Here is a 23,534-nt window from a genome sequence, read left to right as displayed (position 1 = left end):
GGGGTTTAACATATAGACATGAAATATATGTATATTACATTTGCTAATAAAAGCACAAAGGAGGTAAGTAGAGGCAAAGCTACATTTGGCTAAGGAAATGACAACAGATGGTAAAGTAATAATTATAAGAATGTACGGTTGAATTTGTAACATAAGTAGAAGTAATATGTATGACAATAACACTGCAAAAAGAAAAGGATTAGAACTTAATAGGTATAATATTTTTATATGTCACTGAATTGAGCTAGTATAAATCTGAAGCTTATTCTGATAAAATAAATATGGTAAAACCTAGAGCAACACTAAATATAAACAAAATTAAAGAAATGAAAATGCTACAATAGAAAATATTCATTTAATGCAAGTTAAAGCCATAAAAGAGGAACAGAGAACTAAATCAGACATGAGACATATAGAAAAAAAATAAAACGGCAGACATAAATCCAACTATATCAGGTCAGTTCAGTCGCTCAGTCGTGTCCCATTCTTTGTGACCCCATGGACTGCAGCATGCCAGGTCTCCCTGTCCAACACTAACTCCTGGAGTTTACTCAGACTCATGTCCATTGAGTCAGTGATGCCATCCAACCATCTCATCCTCTGTTGTCGCCTTCTCCTCCTGCCTTCAATCTTTCCCAGCATCGGGGTCTTTTCAAATGAGTCAGTTTTTCGCATCATGGGGCCAAAGTATTAGAGTTTCAGCTTCAGCATCAGTCCTTCCAATGAATATTCAGGACTGATTTCCTTTGAATGGATCTCCTTGCAGTTGGATCTGGTTGGATCTCCTTGCAGTTCAAGGGACTCTCAAGGGTCTCCTCCAACACAACAGTTCAAAAGCATCAAGTCTTTGGTGCTCAGCTTTCTTTATAGTCCAACTCTCACATCCATACATGACTACTGGAAAAACCATAGCTTTGACTAGACGGACCTTTGTTGGCAAAGTAATGTCTCTGCTTTTTAATATGCTGTCTAGGTTGGTCGTAACTTTTCTTCCAAGGAGCAGGTGTCTTTTAATTTCATGGCTGCAGTCACCATCTGCAGTGATTTTGGAGCCCCCCAAAAGTAAAGTCTGCCACTGTTTTCACTGTTTCCCCATCTTTTCCATGAAGTGATGGGACCAGACAACCTAGACAGCATATTAAAAAGCAGAGGCATTACTTTGTCAATAAAGGTCCATCTAGTCAAGGCTATGGTTTTTCCAGTGGTCATTAATGGATGTGAGAGTTGGACTATAAAGAAAGCTGAGTGCAGAAGAATTGATGCTTTTGAACTGTGGTGTTGGAGAAGACTCTTGAGAGTCCCTTGGACTGCAGGGAGATCCAACCAGTCCATCCTAAAGGAGATCAGTCCTGGGTGTTCATTGGAAGGACTGATGTTGAAGCTGAAACTCCAATACTTTGACCCCATGATGGGAAGAGCTGACTCATCAGAAGAGACCCTGATGCTGGGAAAGATTGAGGGCAGGCGGAGAAGGGGGTGGCAGAGGATGAGATGGTTGGATGGCATCACCGACTCAATGGATATGGGTTTGGGTGGACTCCGGGAGTTGGTTATGGACAGGGAGGCCTGGTGTGCTGCAGTTCATGGGGTTGCAAAGAGTCGGACATGACTGAGTGACTGAACTGAACTGATGGGACCAGATTTTAGTTTTCTGAATGTTGAGCTTTAAACCAACTTTTTAACTCTCCTCTTTCACTTTCATCAAGAGGCTCTTTAGTTCTTCTTTGCTTTCTGCCTTAAGGGTGGTGGTATCTGCATATCTGAGGTTATTGATATTTCTCCCGGCAATCTTGATTCCAGCTTGTGCTTCATCCAGCCCAGCGTTTCTCATGATGTACTCTGCATGTAAGTTAAATAAGCAGGGTGACAATATACAGCCTTGACGTACTCCTTTTCCTATTTGGAACCAGTCTGTTGTTCCATGTCCAGTTCTAACTGTTGCTTCCTGACTTGCATACAGATTTCTCAAGAGGCAGTTCAGGTGGTCTGGCATTCCCATCTCTTTCAGAATTCTCCACAGTTTGTTGTGATCCACAGTCAAAGGCTTTGGCGTAGTCAATAAAGCAGGACTAGATGTTTTTCTGGAACTCTCTTGCTTTTTTGATGATCCAATGGATGTTGGCACTTTGATCCCTGGGTCCTCTGCCTTTTCTAAAACCAGCTTGAACATCTAGTTCACGGTTCACGTACTGTTGAAGCCTGGCTTGGAGAATTTTGAGCTTTACTTTGCTAGCGTGTGAAATGAGTGCAATTGTGCGGTAGTTTGAGCATTCTTTGACATTGCCTTTCTTTGGGATTGGAATGAAAACTGACCTTTTCCAGTCCAGTGGCCACTGCTGAGTTTTCAAGACCATCGTCAAGAAAGAGAAATGCAAAAAGGCAAAATGGTTGTCTGAGGAGGCCTTCCAAAATCCAACTATATACATATAGTTAAATGTGAATGGATTAAGTAAACCAAAATGGAGATGAGCAGAGAAATCAATAGAATTGATTAAAAGACGATATAATGGGATTTCTCTGATGGTCCAGTGGCTTAGACTCCCAGCTCCCAATGAAGGGCGCCCAGATTCCATCCTTGGTCAGGGAACTAGATCCCACATGCCTCAACTATGAGTTCACATGCCTTAACTGAAAAAAAGAAAATCCCTCATACCACAACTGAGGATCCCAAATGCCTCAAGAAAGATAGAAGATCCCAAGTGTCACAGCTAAAACCTGGCACAGCCAAATAAATATTTTTTTTAAAGATGATATAACTATAATCTGCAGGAGACACACTTTAGATTCAAAGATATAAATATATTTAAAAGTATAGGAGTATATTCACCCATAAGAAAACTGAAATGGCTATACTATTGCTTTGGTCAAAAAGGTCATTTGGCTTTTTCCTTAACATCTTATGGAAATATGCTTGAAATGTTACTCCCACACCCGGGGCAAGGAATTTCCCCGAGTTTGGAATTTGGATAGATGGGGTTCAAACCCTTGCGGATACAGCTCCAGTGGTCCAGACTGGAGGTAAAGACTCAATCTCAGGGGAGACCTCTCCCAGGTCTCCCAACTGTATGCTAGTCCTTACGTATTTCCAGGCAGGATCATTCCTGATATGTTTACTTTTCAGCTCAAACTAACTTCTGCATTTAGGCTCAGTGCAGATCTCAGTGATGTGACTGCAACAAACGTTGACAAGATTAAACCTCAACTTTGTAAGCTTGTTTGCAAAAAAAAAAAAAAACCACCAAAACAGTTCAATTACTCAATTGCCTACTTGGAATCTGTAAACAGGTCCTTCATTTCTGTTCAGTTCAGTTCAGTTGCTCAGTCGTGTCTGACTCTTTGCGACCCCATGAATCACAGCACAGCCAGGCCTCCCTGTCCATCACCAACTCCCGGAGTTCACTAACTCAAGTCCATCGAGTCGGTAATGCCATCCAGCCAACTCATTCTCTGTCGTCCCCGTCTCCTCCTGCCCCCAATCCTTCCTAGCATCAGACTCTTTTCCAGTGAGTTAACTCGTTGCATGAGGTGGCCAAAGTATTGGAGTTTCAGCTTTAGCATCAGTCCTTCCAATGAACACCCAGGATTGATCTCCTTTAGAATGGACTGGTTGGATCTCCTTGCAGTCCAAGGGACTCTCAAGAGTCTTCTCCAGCACCACAGTGCAAAAGCATCAGTTCTTAGGAGATTTCAAAAAGTGTGGTGTGTGTGTGATGTGAACAATTTGGAATATACGATTTCTCTGGAAAGATGAAAGAAGCAGGAGCACGCCAACTCTGGTAGGAAATATATGTTTAAAATGAAAGCATGTGGGGGGCGGTGGGGGGGATGAGCTTTGCCTAGGTAGATCAATGCAAAGAAAAGTAGTGAGTTGTGGCAGCTGGAAACTCTATACATGGACATGTGGGCGCTATTTGCAAGCACACACATCTTTTCCTCACGGAGGCAGGTTTTACCCGTGGATTCTTGGACATGTGGAAATACTTTGCACACAGTCACGTTTTGCACACCGACACGGACGCGCACGCACATGGACAAACGGGCATATTTTGCATGTGGATATACATTGCACCTGGACACGTGTTTTTCAGGACACCTGTACAGGTTTGCACACTGATCCCTTCTGCACATGGAAACATGTCACGGTTTGCACACGAAGAAATATTTTGCACACGAGCATACGTTCGTACAGAAAAGCCCGAGGCGGCGGCCGCGGAGTTGGACGCAGGTGGCCGCGGCGTGGCGCTGGCCCGGGGCCCGCCCGGGAGCCGCGCCGGCGGAGCGGGGAACTACAACTCCCGGCTCTAAGCCGCTTCGGCCGGACGCGCCGCGACGCCAAACGTCCCCGCCCAGCGGGCGGCGCGTTCCCGGCCCAGGTTCCCGCGGCGGTGCGAGTGGCGGAGCCGCGGACCGGGGCGCGGGAGCCGCTGTCATGGAGCTCCGCGCCTCGGACGGCAGCTTCCTGGGCGACGTGGGTACGTGCGAGGCGCGGGGTGTGTGTGTGTGGGGGGCGGGGCCGGCTTCGGGGACCGAGAGCTGCATCTGGTGACATTCGCCCCCAGCGGGGACGTGTCCTGCTCTGAGGGGTGACCAGGGCCTTCTGGCGGGTACTGGGTCGGTTCGGAGGGCCGTGGCGTTAAAGGAGCAGGTCCGGGGGTCCCGTGCAGCTCAGACGCTGTTTCTGCGTCCCGCTCCAGGTTCCCCCGTCGGCACGCGCGTCGCAGGGCTGGTCATCCTTGTGACTTCAGAACCGCAGACATCCCTACCTCCCCCACCCCCCCGAGCGCCCAGCAACCTGGGGAGGATGCGGGGCTGTGTGTGGTCACTGCCAGGTTCCGAGGAGAACCTAGAAAGTGCTCGCGTGGCACCACTGGTAGGGCAGCCCTGGTACCAGAGTTGAAGCAGACTGCCTTCCAGGCACCCAGTGGGAGGGTCGTGCGCGGGGTCATTAGCATCCTACGAGACACCCAGGAATCCGATCAAGAAGGAGTGTGTGGCCGTGTTGCACTGTGTGGGACACGCGACCTTGATTCTTTGTTGAGCCTTCCCTAGAATAAAATGGATGCGAGGGCAAAGGGCCATTCTCAGGGGAAGCAAGCCTCCCTGCTTACCGAGTAATTCTAGGGCAAATGACATGAGCAGTGAAAACACTTTGAAAGCCTGGAAAGAGAAAAATCTACACAGTACTTTTAATGCTCATAAAAAATGTAGTGCGAATAAAAGTGAGAAGTCTTAAGGGTAAATTTAGTTTAAGAGGAATTGCAGTCCTAGCAAAGCAAAGATATTTTAATGATGTTGCAAAACAGCTGCCTTCAACAAGATCAAAGTCATTTAGTAAGCGTCTCTGTTTTTACTTAGCGTTCTCATCCTAGGCAAGCACAGGACTTTGACCCTGCCAGTGTGAGCTGTGTTTGGTTGGTTCAATGAAACAGGCAATGAACAGCTGACCACGGACACCTATTTAGACACACTGTAGTATTTTTGTTCATGTACAAGGTTCAGTGGCTTCCCTGGTGGCTCAGTGGTAAAGAATCCTTCAGATAAGGTCATCTATAATCGATGTGTAGTGCTGGGTGTGTTTGTGACTAGGATGGATGCGTGTTGTCCGCTGCTGATTCTCAGGGGACTGGGGAGCACCATTCCCATCCATTATCGCTGCATGATGTCACTTTCAGGCTCTGAGAAACGTCTTTGCCTCCGGGTGTCCATGATCAGGATGGTAGGTCAACCTGCATCCCCATTCAAGTCTCCAAGTTCACCCTTCTGTTGAGTCTGCAGAATCTGATGGGTTTTGTTTGCTTGTTTTCTCTTTTTTTGGCCTTGCTGGATGGCTGTGGGATCCTAGTTCCCCAACCAGGGGTTGAACCCAGGGCCCTGGCAGTGAGAACACTGAGACCTAGCTACTGGACTGCCAAGGAATTCCGGGATTTCATTTTCTAAAATTAGAATTGTAGTGAAAGTACTTTTAGAGATCTAGATAATCGGTGCCCTGGCTGGGAGATCAACTTCCTTAAAAATCTCAAATTGTGCGTCTTGTTTCTGCCTTAGAGAAGGCTGCATTCCAGAAGTGTCTAGCTAGTGGAGAATCCTCTGGGCCGTGCATTACACTACTAATAAAAATGTTTGAATGAAATTAGGTTGATTTTAATACCAGTTGGTGTTCTGGGCACTCGCTGTGGCCAGGAGTGGCTGCCAACTACAGCAGTACAAAGGAGTTTTGATTTTTTGGTATAACCATCCTCCCCAGCTCACACCCCTGGGTCCTAAGCACTGTAGGGGAGGGGTTGGGGCGGCAGATTATTGGATGAGAGGTCAGGAAGGGAGGGAGGGCGAGCGTCTGATTCCGGCGTTTCTCATAAAATGTGTTTAAGAAGCTCTTTCCCTCCCTTTCCCTGGCTGTCTTCCACTGCTTCCATAACCTCTTCCCACTTGTCTCTTTTGCTTTCACTTTCTTTTTCCCTCTTAGCTAAGCTTTGACTGTCTTGTTCCTGTAGGAAGGTAAACCTTTTCTCTTTTTACCCAATTTAACACATTTTAAAAACTATGTGGTGTTGCCGCTTGACCTCAAGTTTACCAACAAACAGTATTTGGGGTATTGATCATGAAAACACTGAAAAAAGACCTCGCTCAAAAAACCTCTTCAAAAGCATCAAAATACTTTGCCCCAAGTGCTAAGTAAGGGTTTCTATTAATACATATAAAAATGAAGATTTCTGTCTTCCCTTAGAGTCAAGGTGACTGGTAGTTTCAAGCACACTGAACTTGAATTCGGACAGCACTGTAAGATGGGTGGTCATGATCAAGCATTTAATAAGCACCACCTGTGCCCAGCTATCTGCAGGCGTGTGTCTCTGGCCCCTAAGGCATCTCACGGAGTTGTTTGCCATTCTCAGGCGCTGTCTGTCTGTCCTTACGGGTCTTCGGCTCTGTTTTGTTTTTTCACTCACTCCAGTACTCTTGCCTAGAAAATCCCATGGATGGAGGAGCCTGGTAGGCTGCAGTCCGTGGGGTCACTAAGGGTCGGACATGACTGAGTGACTTCACTTTCACTTTTCACTTTCACACATTGGAGAAGGAAATGGCAACCCACTCCAGTGTACTTGCCTGGAGAATCCCAGGGACGGGGGAGCCTGGTGGGCTTCCGTCTATGGGGTCACACAGAGTCGGACACGACTGAAGTGACTTAGCAGCAGTAGCAGCAGTATTAGATGGGTGGGTACACTTTGCCATGATTTCTGGTCCTTTTAGCTCTTCATCTTTTCTTTGTACCCACAAATCCTTGACCTTCTGGGACTTTGGGGGACAAGTCACTGGGGATCCCTGACTTTCCAGAGAGCCCGCTGAGAGCAGGCCTCGGAACACCAGCTCACTGAAGCTTCAGGGACCGCTCACCCTGGCTACATCCCCACAAAGGTGCCCCGCAGCTGTGGATGGGGTAAGGGAAAGCTTACCTGTCATCATGTCAAGAATATTTACTGGGATATTTGGGGAGAAGGCTTATTTCAATCTCTGCAGTGAGGGCCCCGGGCTGCCCTTCATGACAGACTTGGAGCCAGATTCTGGCCCAAGTGACACTGAAGGGTGCCTGGTGGATGCTGAGCTGTTGGATCCGCTTGTGATGGAGGTGTTCTCTCTGGCCTTTGGAAAACACTCTTTGTTAGCATGAAGCTACTGCGTGGAGGGGCTGTCTGGCTGGGGAGGAGTGGTCAGGGTCAGAGTCAGGGTCAGCACCGGGGCCAGGCTCTGGACTCCGGACAGTCGGGTAGGGCTGATAGGAGCTCTGCTGTGCATGTGGGCCAGACGCCTGGCAGGCCGTGCCCGCCAGAGGTGTAGGCTCTCCGGGAGGGACAGGCTCTCTGGAGGGCTGGCAGGCCCGTGGCTGAGAGCTGCTGTTTGGGCTCAAAGAGCCGGATTCCGGGCTCTGGATGACTAAGCGGGATACTGGTAAATTGGCTCTCTGGAGAAAAAGGATAAAAAACAAACAAACAAAAGGAAAAGCCTGTTCTGATTTGCTGCTTCCCCTGGTGTAAATATTCACCCGTGCTGACTCCAGCTCCCAGAGGTTTCCACCTGGCCAGATTGCTGGCTATTCGGGTGGAGGGTCCCGAACACCCACCCCTGGGCAGTGTGTAGAGAAGGCAGGCGGTGTCTTCTGGGGACCTTGGCCTTGGCTGTCTTGCAACTGACTGATGCCCTGGCACGTGGCATGGCTGGAGTGGGCGAGGCCACAGGCGTGGCCCAGGTCAGTGTCTGGGCTGGGCAGGCCTGTGACGGGCCGGTCGAGGGGTGTACTCTGGCAGTGGGGGACTGACCCGGCTGCAGCGGGGGAAGTTCAGTCTGGCAGTCAGAACATGCTCCTGGGGAGAATGTGTGTGTTCGATACCTGTGTGTTAAGTGTGGTGATGGAATGGGAGGTGGGCGGCTGAGGTCCTGCCATGAAGATGCTTGTGGAAGGGGAGTCGGGGAGTCAGGGGCAGGTGTGTGTACAGGGGCGGCCTGAAGGAGGGTGCAGGTAGGGGCTGCATGCCGGAAGGCTCCCTCAAGGAGCTGAGAGCCAGCCTCGGTGGGGAGGAGGAGTGGGGCTGAGTGGGAGACAGCACACCTGGACCCTCCATCACTGGACCCTGTGTCAGCTACCTGAGGCTCTGTGCGATTGGCGACAAGGGTGTGTGGGGGAGTGGTGAGATGGGAGGATGTGGGGGGATGGGGGGAGCCTGGTAAAAGGGGCTGGGACTCCATCCTGGAGGGTCTGTATTCCTGGCCTGCAAAGGCATGTGGATTATGTGGATTATTCCAGAGACAAGAGCAAGGGTCTGAAGCAGGCCACCCCATGATCCGCTGATGACTTAGATGCTAATGCTAAGTGGGGAGTGCTAAGTGGGAAGTAGGGAGGGGAAGACCAGAGGGGGTGTGATAGGAGGGAGGGGTTGATGGGAATGGGGAGCCAGAAGACCGATTATGTGGCAGGGCTGGGATTCAGGGGAAGCCTCATCCCAGAGGGAGGGTCTCAGGTTTCCAGGACGGCCCCTCCCCAGTACTTTGGCCACCTGATGCAAAGAAACGACTCATTGGAAAAGACCCTGATGCTGGGAAAGATTGAAGGTGGGAGGTGAAGGGGACGACAGAGGATGAGATGGTTGGATGGCATCACTGATGTGATGGACATGAGTTTCAGCAAGCTCCAGGAGTTGGTGATGGACAGGGAGGCCTGGCGTGGTGCAGTCCATGGGGTCGCAGAGAGTTGGACATGACTGAGGAACTGAACTGACTGACTGACCCTCTCCCAGGGGAGTGGTCCAGGGGTGGGGCACCGGGTCATACGTGGGGTCCAGGCACAGGGCTGGAAACAGCCTGAGCTCAGTGGGTCCACTAGCATGGCGTCTTCCTGCCTCTCTTCCCTGCAGGCTCTTTGCTTTAAGGTTGATAAGTATATTCCGACCCTCCCAGCCTTCTCACTGTGGTGAGGGAGGGCATGCAGTGGTGGAGGGGGAGGGGTGGGGGCTAACGAGCTTCCCACTGCCGGCCAGCGCGCCTTCTTGCAGCTGCACTTCCTTTCAGCCACAAGGCACCCTGTGTTCTTTATCTCTGGGGTGGCTCTCCCCTCCCCTTTGCTACCAGGGGTCTTCAGAGACCACTGAAACTGCCACTTCCCCCTGGCTCCCCCATGATGTAAAGCTGTCCCCTCTTGATGACACCCTATGGTTGGTACCAGCTGTGGTTAACACCTCCCCCACTGCTGGGGCCTCCTCCATCTTTGTTACTCCCTTAAAAAAGAATTTTTAAAGTTTTCACTCTGGCTAAAAAAACCCACAGAAATGGTGAAGATGGTCAGTTTTCATTGTGCAGTTCAGTAGTATAAACTACATGCACATTTTGGTATAACAGAGTTCTAGAATTTTTCATCTTATATCATGGAAACTCTGCACCTGTTCACCTCCCTATTGCTCCCCTTCCCCTTTCCCCCCAGAAGCCACTATTCTATTTTCTGTCTCTATGATTTTGACTCTGGGAACCTCATGTAAGTGGAATCATACAGTATTTGTCTTTTTGTGACTTGCTTATTTCACTGAGCGTCATGTCCCTGAGGTTCTTTTATGTTGCAGCCTGTGTCAGCATCTCTCTCCTTTTTAAGGCTGAATAATATTCCATGGTGTGTATATATCATATCTTCTTTATCCATTCGTCCGTCCATGGGCACTCAGGTACTTTCCGTAAATGATGCTGCAGTGAACGTGGGTACTTATATCTTATCGAGTTAGTGTTTGCACTTTCTTTGGATAAACATTGCTGGGTTGTCTGGTAGTTCTGTTTTAATTTTTGAGGAACCGCAGTACTCCTGTCCAAAGTGCCTGTACCACTTTGCTTTTTCACCAGCAGCGCAAAAAGGTTCCAATTTCTCCACATCTTTGCCAACATCTATTTTCTGTTCTTTTGATAGTCGCCATCCTATTGGGTGTGAGGTGGTATCTCATTGTGGTTTTGATGTGCATTTCTCTGACGATTGGTGGTGAGCATCTTTTCATGTGCCTGTTGACCATCTGTATATCTTCTTTAGAGAAATATCTAAAGTTACTCGTTACTTTTTATAACAGGTTATTTGTGTTGTTTAGTTGTAGGCATTCTTTATTCTGATATATACGGTCCCCCTTCCCATCGGTGCCCCTGAGACACAGAAATTCTCTCCTTGGTAATCATATCTGCTGCTTCTGATCTCTGCCCTCGGCTGCTGCTAAGACAAATGTAGCCGTTGTTTATTCTTTAGAAAATATGGTTCCCAGTAAGCTGCACTTCCTCTGTAGACTGGTCAGAAAGAGATACAATTAGATTTTCTTTAAAAAATTTTATGTCCAGGCTTTATAATTCATATTAGTAATTCCTTCCATTCATTCATCCCTTATTCACTCAACAAGCAAGTCATGTGAGCACCTTTGCGGGGCCTCACACTGTGCCAGGCACTGGGAATAGAGCCAGCAGGTGATGCCCGGCAGGCTGGCCATAGCCCCACCTCCTCTGTGATGCTTTCCCGACAGGCCCTGGACAGCCTGGACGTGGGTCGTCTTGCTTCTAAGTTCCTGTAACTTGACCTGTTCCTCCAGTACTGCAGTCATCCTGAGGTTTTGAATTGGTTATCCACCCCCTGCCCATGACTGTGAACTGCTTGCTCACTGTCACGTCTTTCCATCTTTGTGCTCCATGGTGGGGGAGGCTGTGTCTACCTGCACAGGCTGCTCAGTGGATGCTTGGGTCTCCCCTGCACCCATCTTCCTGAGCTGCACTTTCCTCCTTCTTGCAAGACCCAGGGCCCCCATCCTCTTCATTTTTGAGAGTTGCAGCTGCTCAATCTGCTCCCCCGAGATTGACCTGAAAGTGATCCATAGCCGCTTTCCACTACCTACCCCCTCCAAAGACAGGCACTCAGGTGGCTACTCATTCTGACTGGGAGACATACTGGGGTCTTCTTCCGGGGTCAGTAAGTATGAAGTTCCCCAAGCTTGGATTCTGCATTTGTGGGGCTCACCTCTCCTGAGGCCTCTCTCCTGTGTTTGCAGACGCCTGCTTTCTTGCTATGTCCTCACATGGTCTTTGCTTCATTCACCCAGATCCCTGGTATCTGTGTGTCCTAACCTCCTTTTCTTCTAAGGGCACCAGTCATACTGGATTAGGGCCCACACTAATAAGCTTCCTTTAATTTAATGACTTCTATAATTATGTCTCCAAATACCATCGCATTCTGAGGTGTTAGAAGTTAGAGCTTCAACTTATGGATTTGGGGGACACAGTTCAGTCCATAACAAACAGTATGCCAACAAATTAGATAACACAGATGAAGTACACAAGTTCCTAAAAAGAGGCAAACTTCAAACTACCAAAACTGACTCAAAAAAAAAAAATCTAAATAAAAACTTAAAGAAAGCCCAGACCCAGATGTCTTCACAGATGAATTTGACCTAATATTTAAAGATTTAATACCAGTTCTTATAAACTATTCCAAAATTTAAACGGGGGGAATACTTCCCAATTCATTCTCTGAGGCCAGTATTACTTTGACCCCAAAACCAGATAAATATACCAATCACAAGAAAAGTGACTCTTATGAACACAGACCCTCAAATCCTCAAAATATGTGTGAACCAACTCTATCATATAAAAAGATTATACACCATGACCAAGTGGAATTTATCCCAAGAACACATGGTTGGTTGAACATCTAAAAATCAATTAATGTATTACACCATTTTGATATTATTAAGAAAAAATAGCTAACATGATCATTGCCATAGATCCAGATAAAGTACTTGACAAATCCAACACCCTCTCATGATAAAAACACTCAAAAAACTAGAAATAGAAGAGAATATCCTTGACCTGATAAAGGACATCCATGAAAACCCACAGCTCATGTGATGCTTTGTGGTGAAGGACAAAGCTATTTTTGGCCACACCGCACAGCATGCTGGATCTTAGTTTCCCAAACAGGGATCAAACCTACATCCTCTACAGTTGAAGCATGGAGTCTTAACAACTGGAGGACAAAGATTTTGCCCCAGGACCAGGAACAAGGCAGGAGGTGTCTTTTGGTACTTCTGTTCAATGTGCAGCTGCACATTCAAGCCAAAGCAGTTAGGCAAAAAAAAAAGAAAAGGCATCCGGATTAGAGAGGGAGAAGCAAAGCTACCTCTGAATGCAGGTGACATGATTTACTGTAGGAAATCCTGAGGAATCTGATAAACTGAATTAAAAGAAGTCCTTGCTTTGAAGGCTCTCCCAGGCAAGGATAGCGGAAATATAAATGCCATGTTATGAGTATATAGGTGCGAGGGTTGTGGAAGATGTGTTTCCTGGAGAAGGAGATATTTCAAATGGGTCCACGTGGACGGCATAACATCTAAACTAAGGAGATTGCAGAATGGATGGCTGGGGTGGGGGCAAAGGTGGGCTTCTCAAGCAGAGAGAATGTGTGCAGAGCCACAGGTGTGCCAGGACAGGAAACCATGATGAGCCAGCAGTGTGGCTGGAGAACAGGCTTGTGGGGGGCAATGGTAGGAGAGGGGTCAAGGAGGTGCCTCCCCAAAGACTTGGACTCTGAACCCAGGCAGTGGGGATCACTCAAGGATTTTGAATAGGGGTGTCTGGACCAATTACACTTTGGTGTATACAGTGGCTTAGGTTTCATAAAGGGTCCTGGGGTCATACGTGCATTCATTTGACCTGGACAGAAGTGGCATGGTCTTAGCATTACCTGTTTTCCTTTCCAGGTTTCTGGGTGGAGCGCACCCCTGTGCACGAGGCGGCCCAGCGGGGGGAGACCCGACAGCTGCAGCAGCTGATTGAGAGTGGGGCCTGTGTCAATCAGGTCACAGTGGACTCCATCACGCCCCTGCACGCGGCCAGTCTGCAGGGCCAGGTGCAGTGCGTGCAGCTGCTGCTGGCCGCTGGGGCCCAGGTAAGCCACCCTGTAGCACAGACCCCCACCCCCACCCCCACCCCCGGAATGGCAGGGCAAGTTCTAGAGGAAAAGAGGCTTGGGGATAGTGTTCTGTGTGCTGTGAGCACACAGAAAGAAAGGAAACCACTGCAGGAGGCTGAGGAGGAAAGGAAGGAGGAAACCAGAGAGGGCTGTAGAGGGGCCGATCTCTATGGCAACCACACCCTGAAGTGAGGAAGCCTGTGGACTGGCTGTTGGGAGGTCACTGGTGGTGGAAGAGAAGAGGTTTTCGCAAAGTGGTGGCGAGCTCTGCTCTGCAGAGCTGGGCCAGCTTTGGAGATGAGCCAGGCTGTGCACCTCTCAGAGGCCAGCTGCCTATGGGGCTGGTGGGGCCTTGGCTGCAGGAGCTGTTTGGGTTCAGAGAGCAGGATGATTATGTGGGACGCTGGCAAACTAGCTCTGGAAAGGCTAAGTAGAAAGGAACAAAAGCAAGACTGACTCGCTGCTCTCCCTAGTTAAGGACTCACAGCCGTACTGGGTATTGGGAAGGTGGAATTGCTGGGTCTTTACCAGTGGGCTGGGCAGGCTGGTAGGAGCTGGCTTGGCTCCCACAGGACAGCGATGGGGGGAGGTGAGGAAGAAGGGAAGGCTGTGCACTGCTCACTCTTCCCAGAATTTGGCTATGATGGCAGTTCCAGAGGAAATGGAACAAGCTTCAGCATGAATCCAAGTAACAGCTGAATTTGAACAAATTCTAAGTGGAATCTGCCAGTTTGGGGAGTTGCCTTTTCCTGCTCTGTGATTTTCCAGCTAGAAGAGGCATGGTTAGACAGTTTTGGGCACTCCTCCTAGATGGGGCTCGAGTTAAAGCTGGTTTTCCTACCCTGCCTGTGCTAATGAGGTGTTGGGTGGTGGCAGGAATGAGGCTGAGTTGAAAGAAAAGCCCTAAATCGCTTGCTGGCTGTACTTAGGCTCCCGTAGGCACGCCCTGCGGTCTGTGAGCGCACTCGCCTGGGACGGTGCCTCAGCACGTAATGGTGTTCTTCACTCAGTCGTGTCCAACTTTTTGCGACCCCATGGACTGTAGCCCTCCAGGCTCCTCTGTACATGGGATTCTCCTGGAATACTAGAGTGGGTTGCCATTCCCTTCTGCAGGGGACTTTCCCAACCCAGGGATTGAACCCAGGTCTCCTGCATTGCAGGCAGACTCTTGACCTTCTGAGCCACTAGGGAAGATACGTAATGGAAAACCTGAGGACTTAGGAGCACCACGCAGTGTCTTTGCAGAGATGAACGTGCATCAGAGCATGAGTGGCCGGCACCCTCTCCTCCACCCTCCGACGCTTGTTACCCTCCCTCCAGGTGGATGCCCGCAACATTGACGGCAGCACCCCGCTCTGTGATGCCTGTGCCTCGGGCAGCGTCGAGTGTGTGAAGCTCCTGCTCTCCTATGGGGCCAAGGTCAACCCGCCCCTGTACACAGCATCCCCGCTGCACGAGGCCTGCATGAGCGGTGAGTTGGCAGAGGCCTAGATGCCAGGGAGGCTGTCCGATGGCTGGTGAAGCTGTGGAGTCTGGTGCTTTTCCTCCTGGAGATTCAGTGCTCACCCGGACTGAAGGCAGGGTGTTAGCCAATCAGCATCTTTCAGATGCTCACCTGGGAGTCAGGTGCCCCCTGCAGCCGCTCACCTGCAGCCGCTCACCTCGTGGGCTGCCCTGAGAGTCCCTGATCTGGCAGGAAGAGGAGGCCCAGACACATCCTCGAGGCAGATGCTCTCAGAGGAGCTGGGCGCTGGTGGTTTTCAGCTGCCCCCAGAGAAAGGATGGATTTCAGAGGGTAGGAGGACACGGCTGCTCCAGTCTCACGGGCTCAGACATGCCTAGGAGAGGAGCTATGACAGGCAGAACTGGAAATTTAGGGTGAGACCAGCAGGCCAGAAATATTTGAGAGACTAGACTAGGCAGTTTGGATTCCACTGTTTACAGCAAAGTTTGCACACCTGTCCTGGGCTTTGGTGGGTGCAATGCTCTGGCTCGCTGCTCTTGTTGGGACCTGGGCTCTCCTACGGCTCCCCTGTCTCTGCTGCCAGCACCCCGAATCCCACTGCCAGGTCACCTTTGTCGATGGGGACCGCTTCAGGCAGCTCTGAAGGTTTTTGAGCGGATGCTGAATGCTAGGAACACATTTTTGAAAGATTCGTTTAGCAGCCATCCATCCATGCACAGCCTGGGGAAGAGAAGTTTTTTTATTCCTTCACTCATCTTAGGTTCACCAGCAGGGTCCTGCCAATGAGATGGACAAGGGACAGATTAAGAAGAGAAAACCAAGCTAGAAGTTAGTGTGTGCATTGCACATACACACAGGAGAGCTCAGGCAGAGGGTGGTTAGATTTGATGTGGGGAGAGGACAGCCCAAGGTCCAGGTCGACTCAGGGTGAGGAGGAGGCTGGCTGGGGAGTGGAGAGGACCTGGTCGTAGGGGATGAGTCCACATGAAAATGGCCACAGCCTGGTGGTGGAGGTGGAGCAGGCATCATCAAGAAATGAGAGAGGATGGCGTCTGGGATGGATGGAGCCCGACCTAAACTCAACCCCAAACTTGAGTTAAAGATGCTGGAGAAAAGCCAGGGAAGAGGCCAGAAAGGTGTCAGCTGGGAGGGTGCAGGGAACCCCTGCGGTAGGAAAGTTTAGGGAAGTTCATCCAGGCAGCTTGGCGTTTCAAATACAGCTTGGGAAACAACCAGAGGTGGGGAGACCCTTCTCTCCACGAGGGCCAGGGAGCTTTGCGTCCATAGTTGGTGACCCAAACTTTGTGTTCTCCCAGCGCTGGGTATAGGTCCGTGGAGCTCTCCCCTTGTTGCCTTGCCTGGCGGGCTTTGGGGGATAGTGGGCGAGCTCCCCAGGGAAGGATGCCCACCCCATGCTCCCGTGATTTGCAGCGCACCTCCCCTGTCTCCTGCTGCTGCTGAGCTCGCTCCAGTCACGCCTGTAACTCCAAATACCTGCGGTTTTTTCCTCCGCGTGATCACGAGGCTTTTTCCTCTGCCTCCGTTTCTTTTAAGGAAGTTCCGAGTGTGTGAGGCTTCTGATCGACGTTGGGGCCAACCTGGAAGCACACGACTGCCACTTTGGGACCCCTCTGCACGTTGCCTGCGCCCGCGAGCATCTGGACTGCGTCAAAGCGCTACTCAATGCGGGTGCGTAGTCTTTGCCCCTCCCACCCTTCCACCTCAGCCTCGGGCTCAGCGCAGCAGTGTTTCCACCTGCGCCGCCCGCTGCCGCAGAGGTTGACTGCATTTCTGTGGAGGGGCTGCTGCTTTTGTGTCCGTGTTCCTTGTCGATCGTTGACCCCACTCCCGACCCCTGCAGGGGCCAACGTGAACGCGGCGAAGCTCCACGAGACGGCGCTGCACCACGCGGCCAAGGTGAAGAACGTGGACCTCATCGAGATGCTCATCCAGTTTGGGGGCAACATCTACGCGCGCGACAACCGGGGGCGGAAGCCGTCGGACTACACATGGGCCAGCAGTGCCCCCGCCAGGTGCCTGGAGCACTATGAGAGTGAGTGTGTGCGTAGTGGCTTCTGGCGCCACGTCTGCGCGCTGGGGTTGCGGGGACCGCTTGCGGGAGCCTCTGAGACGATCAGACGATCCTCCCTTTACTCAGACGGGTCCCTGTGATGATGCAGATACAGGCCCGGATCTTCAGCCAACAGAGGACAAACCACCAGCTAAGACAAGGCCTCCTCTCTGGGGACACATTTTTAAGAGTTTATATGGAATTGCAGTCACAAGAGGCTTTCAAATACCAATTGGAAAAAAAAAAGCCCATTCATTAAACATTTTGCCAACCTGACCCAACCAAAATCCGTCATGGATTGAGAGGCAAATACCATCCATGTCTGTCCAGAAAACATTTTCTAGAAGGTGTTTTCTCTTCCTGCTTCCAAATAATTTAGGAGAAAGTAACTGGGAAAAGGAATGTCACCAGTAGTTCATTTTTCTTTCAAAGAAGTTTTTCTTTCATAACATTTCATAAGTTGAGAATACTCTCTTTGGTTAATATATATTGATATTTTGATCAAACACTGATGGTCCTAAAGGCAGCCTTTGGGGCCAAGCTCTACTCTGTACACGTTCCTATGGCCCAACGGTCAGGGCTCTCCAGGCATGTTCCTTCTTTGGCCCTGGTGCATGTCCCTTGTGAGCTGTAGCTCCAGGCTTCATCTTCAGGCCTGCGGTCCTGACCCTTTGCCCTGTGGGTCAGTTCTTCATGGGTCCCTGTGGCTGCAGTGCTCCGGAGCAGAGCCCCTGGGGCTTGGAACTGCAGGGGTGGGCAGTCAGCATTGGCTGCCTGAACCCTTGCCCAACCCTCATCTGTCTGGAAGTTTGACAAACAAGCCTACTGGCTGCAGATTTGTGCTTTGCTGACGAATCCATGTGCTCAGTTATAACATTATGGTGCAAAAAGAAAAATCACAAAAGCCAAAAAAATCCCCCCAAAAACCAAAGCCCACAAAATGAAACCCCAGGGGCCGTCAGCTGAATTCTATTTCCTGATATTCTGTCCTGGGTCCCAGTCCCTGGCTGTCCTTCCTGGCTGCCTTCCAGAGAGGGTACACAGGGTTCATCATCTTTGCGGGAAAGGGGAGGTATCTGCAGTTCTGTCCCGGCTCTTGTTATGCTGAAGGCTGCTGCACTCCTTCCTCAAGCTGACCTCATGTACATTCTGTCCCTTTCTGCAGAGACCCCTCTTAGCCTGTCTCAGCTCTGCAGGGTGAGCCTGAGGCGGGCGGCCGGTGTCAGAGGGCTGGAGAAGATCGCCAGGCTGGACATCCCTCCCCGGCTCATCGACTTCCTCTCCTACAACTGAGCTTCAGGCGCAAGGTCCAGGTGGCCAGTGACTCGGGGCCGAGGGGGGCTCTCTGCCCTCCATGTTGGACACTGTGCCGCTGCTGTGGGGAGCAGCACCCTGAGTCCCTCTGGGCTGTTCTGTTTCGTCTTCTGTGCAGACCCTTGGAGGATGTTTCCAAGGCCCGGGGCTGGCCCTCCCTGGACTTTGGTCCAGCTCCCTCCAGGTTCCTCCCGGCCATGCCGGTGTCTCTCTTCATGACCTTCCTCAGAGGGACTCTCAGGACTCTCCAGAAGCATGGGGGGGCCAGGTGGGGCTGGGGAGCCAGGGCTCTGATTCCGTTTCCACACACCTGGGAGGCACCACCCCTGATTCCTTCAGCGCTGGGTGGCCCTGGATGTGCAAAGGGAGGAGCCTGCACTGCAGGGGGTGGGCCCCTGGGAGTGGGTCCCGGCCGGGCCCGGGCTGGTGCTTTGGGGACAGCCTGCCCCCTTGGGCGCTGTTTTCTGGAGCCACGGTTGGCACCTTGTGAGACCCACCTGTGTCCAGGGGTGCCCATCACTCAGGGGGCTTTATATGGGTCTCAGTGGGGAGGCATCAGGCTTCCTATTCCCACAGTGTTTCTTAGGAAGTTTTTCTCCAGTCTGAGGTCTCAGCTCTTTTAAAAAGTGTATGCTGGTGATGAAAACTTTTAGACACATGTGCTGTAGCACTTAGGTTTCGTTAACAAGTCTGTAAAGCAACAGGTAACAGGAAGGCGTCTTAGACATCCTCCCTGGGGTAGTGATTTCCATTGTGAAGCACCACTGGGAAACTCTTTAGAGACTGTTTTTCATATTTCTACAGCTGCTAAATGAATTCTTTGCCCACCCCAAGTTTTGCTAATTTCCTGAAGCTCTGCAGTTGGCAGAAGAGGTCACGTTGCCCTCTGCCAGGTTGAGCGTGGATTCATGCATTTTTTGTGGACACTTAAGGAACATCTGAGCTTCAGGCACTGCCTTGGTGCTGTGAGCTGGACAAGAATCAGACTCGTCATCTAGTCAGGGCAGGAAAGTGTTGCACAATCTGTTTTTAGTAATAGAAAGAAGCAAGTAATTCTACATTATAAACCATGAGGTAACATGACGTAGTATGTTCAAACTACATCTGTCTGCTTAAGATTCTGTATCATAATTTAAAATCTCAGGGGTTAAACTAGAGGATGTTTGTATAAGTAGTTGAGGTCTATTTGGTTTGGGGGGCAATGGAGAAAGTACCCCTCATGAACTCTCTTGTGGGTCAAGCCTCAAGCCAGTGTCCCCAGAAATGTTGACCTCACCAGGTTCCTCCAGAGAGTGTGTGGGGAAGAAGGAGCCTGGTGGGTCAAGGTCACGCCAGCTGTGCTCATGACCAGGGACGCCTCTTGGCAGGGCTACATGGGTGGGGCCCATACATGGTGGAAAGTTCTGTGCTGGCAGCGGTGGGTATTTTCTGCTCCACTGCTGAGGCTGTTAGGATGGTGCTTCCTCGTACGAGGAGATAAGAGCCGCTCCCATTTGCTGCAGGTGTAGATACGTGTTCTGGGTCAATCAGTGTATCTGTGTGCACTAATCACAATAAAAAAAAAAAGCACCAGGTTCTGCCCTTTCATCTTTGTAACAGGAACTTGCCTCTGTCCGTGAAAGCTGCTAACGTTTCCACATGTGGGACACCAGGCGCAGAGTCTGGTTCCCGCATTCACTGCTCAATAAAATCAGTTGGGGTGAGTCCATCCTTGAGTGCACATGGCCCTTTTCTTATTGGGGGCGGGCAGAAGCACGGAGTGGGCTTCATCCAGGGAGAGCCAGAGGGGCTGCTGTTGTCTCCTCTGGGTCTTGGCCGGTCCTGGACGTGTGTCTCCTGCGCCCCTCTTCCAGCCACTCCTGTCCTGGTGCTGGCCTCCATACACCTGCGTGTGGACAGACCCTGCCCAAGGGATCAGATGACTAACATTCCAGGGCTTCCTGTAGCTGCCCCCAACTTTATTGAGATGTAACTGATGAGCATAGACCCCTCCCTAGGACTGGCTGAAGACACACCTCAGCCCTCTGAGCCTGGGTCTTCCCAGCTGTCGGAGAGGGATCAAGGTCAGACTTTGATCATTGAAAGGAAATGATGATCAACCACCAAATCTCATGGATGAGAATATAGGGCCAGTTAGGCTCAGATGTTTTCATGAAGCCAAAATTCGGTGGTGAGAAGTTGCCTTGAAAACAGTGACGTGCTTCTCAAATGTTAAAGTCGTGTGCATGACTGTACTTTGTTGTATGTATGACTGTGGCTTTGTTGATGTGTAAACCTCTTCCCTGGTGATGCCAGTGGTAAAGAACCTGCCTGCTAATACAGGAGACATAAGAGACATGGGTTCGATCCCTAGGTCAGGAAGATACCCTGGAGGAGGGCATGGTAACCCACTCCAGTATTCTTGCATGGAGAATCCCATGGACAGAGGAGTCTGATGGGCTACAGTCCATACGGTTTCAAAGAATCGGATGTGACTGAAGCGATTTAGTACATGCACACATCTTACAACCATGTAAACAATTCTTTTCTGACTTTGAGCTGCTGCTGCTGCTAAGTCGCTTCAGTCGTGTCCGACTCTGTGCGACCCCAGAGATGGCAGCCCACCAGGTTCCCCTGTCCCTGAGATTCTCCAGGCAAGAACACTGGAGTGGGTTGCTATTTCCTTCTCCCACCTATTTCAGGAGTAATCCACTCAGGACACCTCTCAGTTTACATTTTAAAACTGAATGTGCACATAAGGAACTATATTCAATATCCTGTGATAAATCATAATGGAAAAGAGTGTGAAAAAGAATATATATACAAACTGAGTCACTTTGCTGTACAGCAGAAATTAATACAACATTGTAAATCAACTCTCTTTAAAAAATAAAAAAACCCAATGTGCAGCTGACAGATTTGGAGAAGATATTTGCGATATAGATAACAAATGACTACCGATCAAACTATGTAAGGATATTTTATAAATCATTCAGAAGAAGATTACCCTCCCCCCAAATAAAGCAGGCAAAGACTATGAACAAGAAATTTATAGAAGAGGAAACCTCAAATGTCCCATGACATGAAAGGTTGGTCCTTTCCTGTCCAACCTGTCCAAAGTAGTGATGATGGAAATGCACATTAGTGAGTACACACTTCAACGAAATGATACTGTTAAGTACCATCATCTTAACAAAAATGAAAATGGATGTTGGGCAAATGGCAACTCAGACAGCCAACAGGGGTATAAATTGGTACGTGTGTTTTGGAAAGTTGTTAGATGGTATTGCTAAGAGTGCTTATACCACAATTGTACAGTAGCTCTGCTGCTGCTGCTGCTAAGTCACTTCAGTCGTGTCCGACTCTGTGTGACCCCATAGACAGAAGCCCACCAGGCTCCCCCATCCCAGGGATTCTCCAGGCAAGAACACTGGAGTGGGTTGCCATTTCCTTCTCCAATGTGTGAAGGTGAAAAGTAAAAGTGAAGTCGCTCAGTCGTGTCCGACCCTTAGCGACCCCATGGACTGCAGCCTACCAGGCTCCTCCATCCATGGGATTTTTCTAGGCAAGAGTACTGGAGTGGCTTGCCATTGCCTTCTCCGACAGTAGCTCTACTTTTTTTTTTTTTCTTCTAGTTGCACTGTAATTAACATACAGTGCTATATGAGTTTAAGGTGTACAACACACACAATGAAATGATGACCACCTCAGATTTACTGAACGTGGATCATCTCATATAGATACAACATTAAAGAAAAAGAAAACAGTTGCTTTCCTTGTGATGAGAACTTAATTTACTTTTTAAACAACTTTTATGCAATGTATCAGATCAGATCAGATCAGTCGCTCAGTCATGTCCGACTCTCTGCGACCCCATGAATCACAGCACGCCAGGCCTCCCTGTCCATCACCAACTCCCGGAGTACACTCAAATTCATGTCCACAGAGTTGGTGATGCCATCCAGCCATCTCATTCTCCGTCGTCCCCTTCTCCTCCCACCCCCAACTTTTCCCAGCATCAGAGTCTTTTCCAGTGAGTCAACTCGTCGCATGAGGTGGCCAAAGTATTGCAGTTTCAGCTTTAGCATCAGTCCCTCCAATGAACATCCAGGACTGATCTCCTTTAGAATGGACTGGCTGGATCTCCTTGCAGTATAAGGGACTCTCAAGAGTCTTCTCCAACACCACAGTTCAAAAGCATTGATTCTTCGGCGATCAGCCTTCTTCACAGTCCAACTCTCACATCCATACATGACCACGGGAAAAACCATTGCCTTGACTAGACGGACCTTGGTTGGTAAAGTAATGTCTCTGCTTTTTAATATATTATCAAGGTTGGTCATAACTTTCCTTCCAAGGAGCAAGCGTCTTTTAATTTCATGGCTGCAAACAGCATCTGCAGTGATTTTGGAGCCCAAAAAAATAAAGTCTGACACTGTTTCCACTGTTTTTCCATCTATTTCCCATGAAGTGATGGGACCAGATGCCATGATCTTCGTTTTCTGAATGTTGAGCTTCAAGCCAACCTTTTCACTCTCCTCTTTCACTTTCATCAAGAGGCTGTTGAGTTCCTCTTCACTTTCTGCCATAAGGGTAGTGTCATCTGCATATCTGAGGTTATTGATATTTCTCCCAGCAATCTTGATTCCAGCTTGTGCTTCTTCCAGCCCAGCGTTCCTCATGATGTACTCTGCATATAAGTTAAATAAGCAAGGTGACAATATACAACCTTGACGTACACCTTTTCCTATTTGGAACCAGTCTGTTGTTCCATGTCCAGTTCTAACTGTTGCTTCCTGACCTGCATACCGGTTTCTCAGCAGTGTTATATTTATCATGTGTGTTACATCTCTAGCACTTATTTATCTTGTAACAGAAAGTTTGTCCTGTTTTTTTTTTTTTAATTATTTTTGGCTGCACTGGGTCTTCATTCTTTGCAAAGGCTTTCTCTAGCTGCAGCAAGTGGGGGCTACTCTGTTTGGTCCGCGGGATTCTCACTGCAGTGGCTTCTCTCGTTTGGGGCATAGGCTCTTGGCATGCGGGCTTCAGTAGTTGCAGGGCGTAGACTCAGCAGCTGAAGCTCATGGGCTCTAGAGCACAGGCTCGGTAGTTGTGGGGCCTAATGGCACTGTGGCATGTGGAATCTTCCTGGACCAGGGATTGAACCTGTGTCTCCTGCATTGGCAGGAGGATTCTATCCACTGAGCCACCAGGGAAGTCCTAGAAGTTGTCCTTTTTTG

The 23,534-nt window shown here is 49.6% G+C and overlaps 1 protein-coding gene across 1 annotated transcript; it reads left to right on the top strand.

Annotated features, from left to right (window-relative positions):
• The first annotated feature begins 4,111 nt into the window (after nt 1-4,111).
• On the top strand, nt 4,112-21,510 carry ASB13 (ankyrin repeat and SOCS box containing 13). The gene is made up of 6 exons (XM_055431163.2): nt 4,112-4,472; nt 13,254-13,441; nt 14,786-14,936; nt 16,485-16,619; nt 16,792-16,983; nt 18,167-21,510. The coding sequence occupies exons 1-6, from the start codon at nt 4,127-4,129 to the stop codon at nt 18,292-18,294; spliced, it is 1,140 nt and encodes a 379-aa protein (XP_055287138.2). The 5' UTR covers nt 4,112-4,126; the 3' UTR covers nt 18,295-21,510.
• Nucleotides 21,511-23,534: the final 2,024 nt, after the last annotated feature.

This window comes from Moschus berezovskii, chromosome 15, assembly GCF_049115385.1.
Source record: "Moschus berezovskii isolate FMDL1 chromosome 15, NW_MosBer_1.0, whole genome shotgun sequence".
Taxonomy (NCBI): domain Eukaryota; kingdom Metazoa; phylum Chordata; class Mammalia; order Artiodactyla; family Moschidae; genus Moschus; species Moschus berezovskii.
The sequence above is the reverse complement of the archived record's forward strand: the minus strand, read 5'-3'. Positions and strand labels throughout refer to the sequence as shown.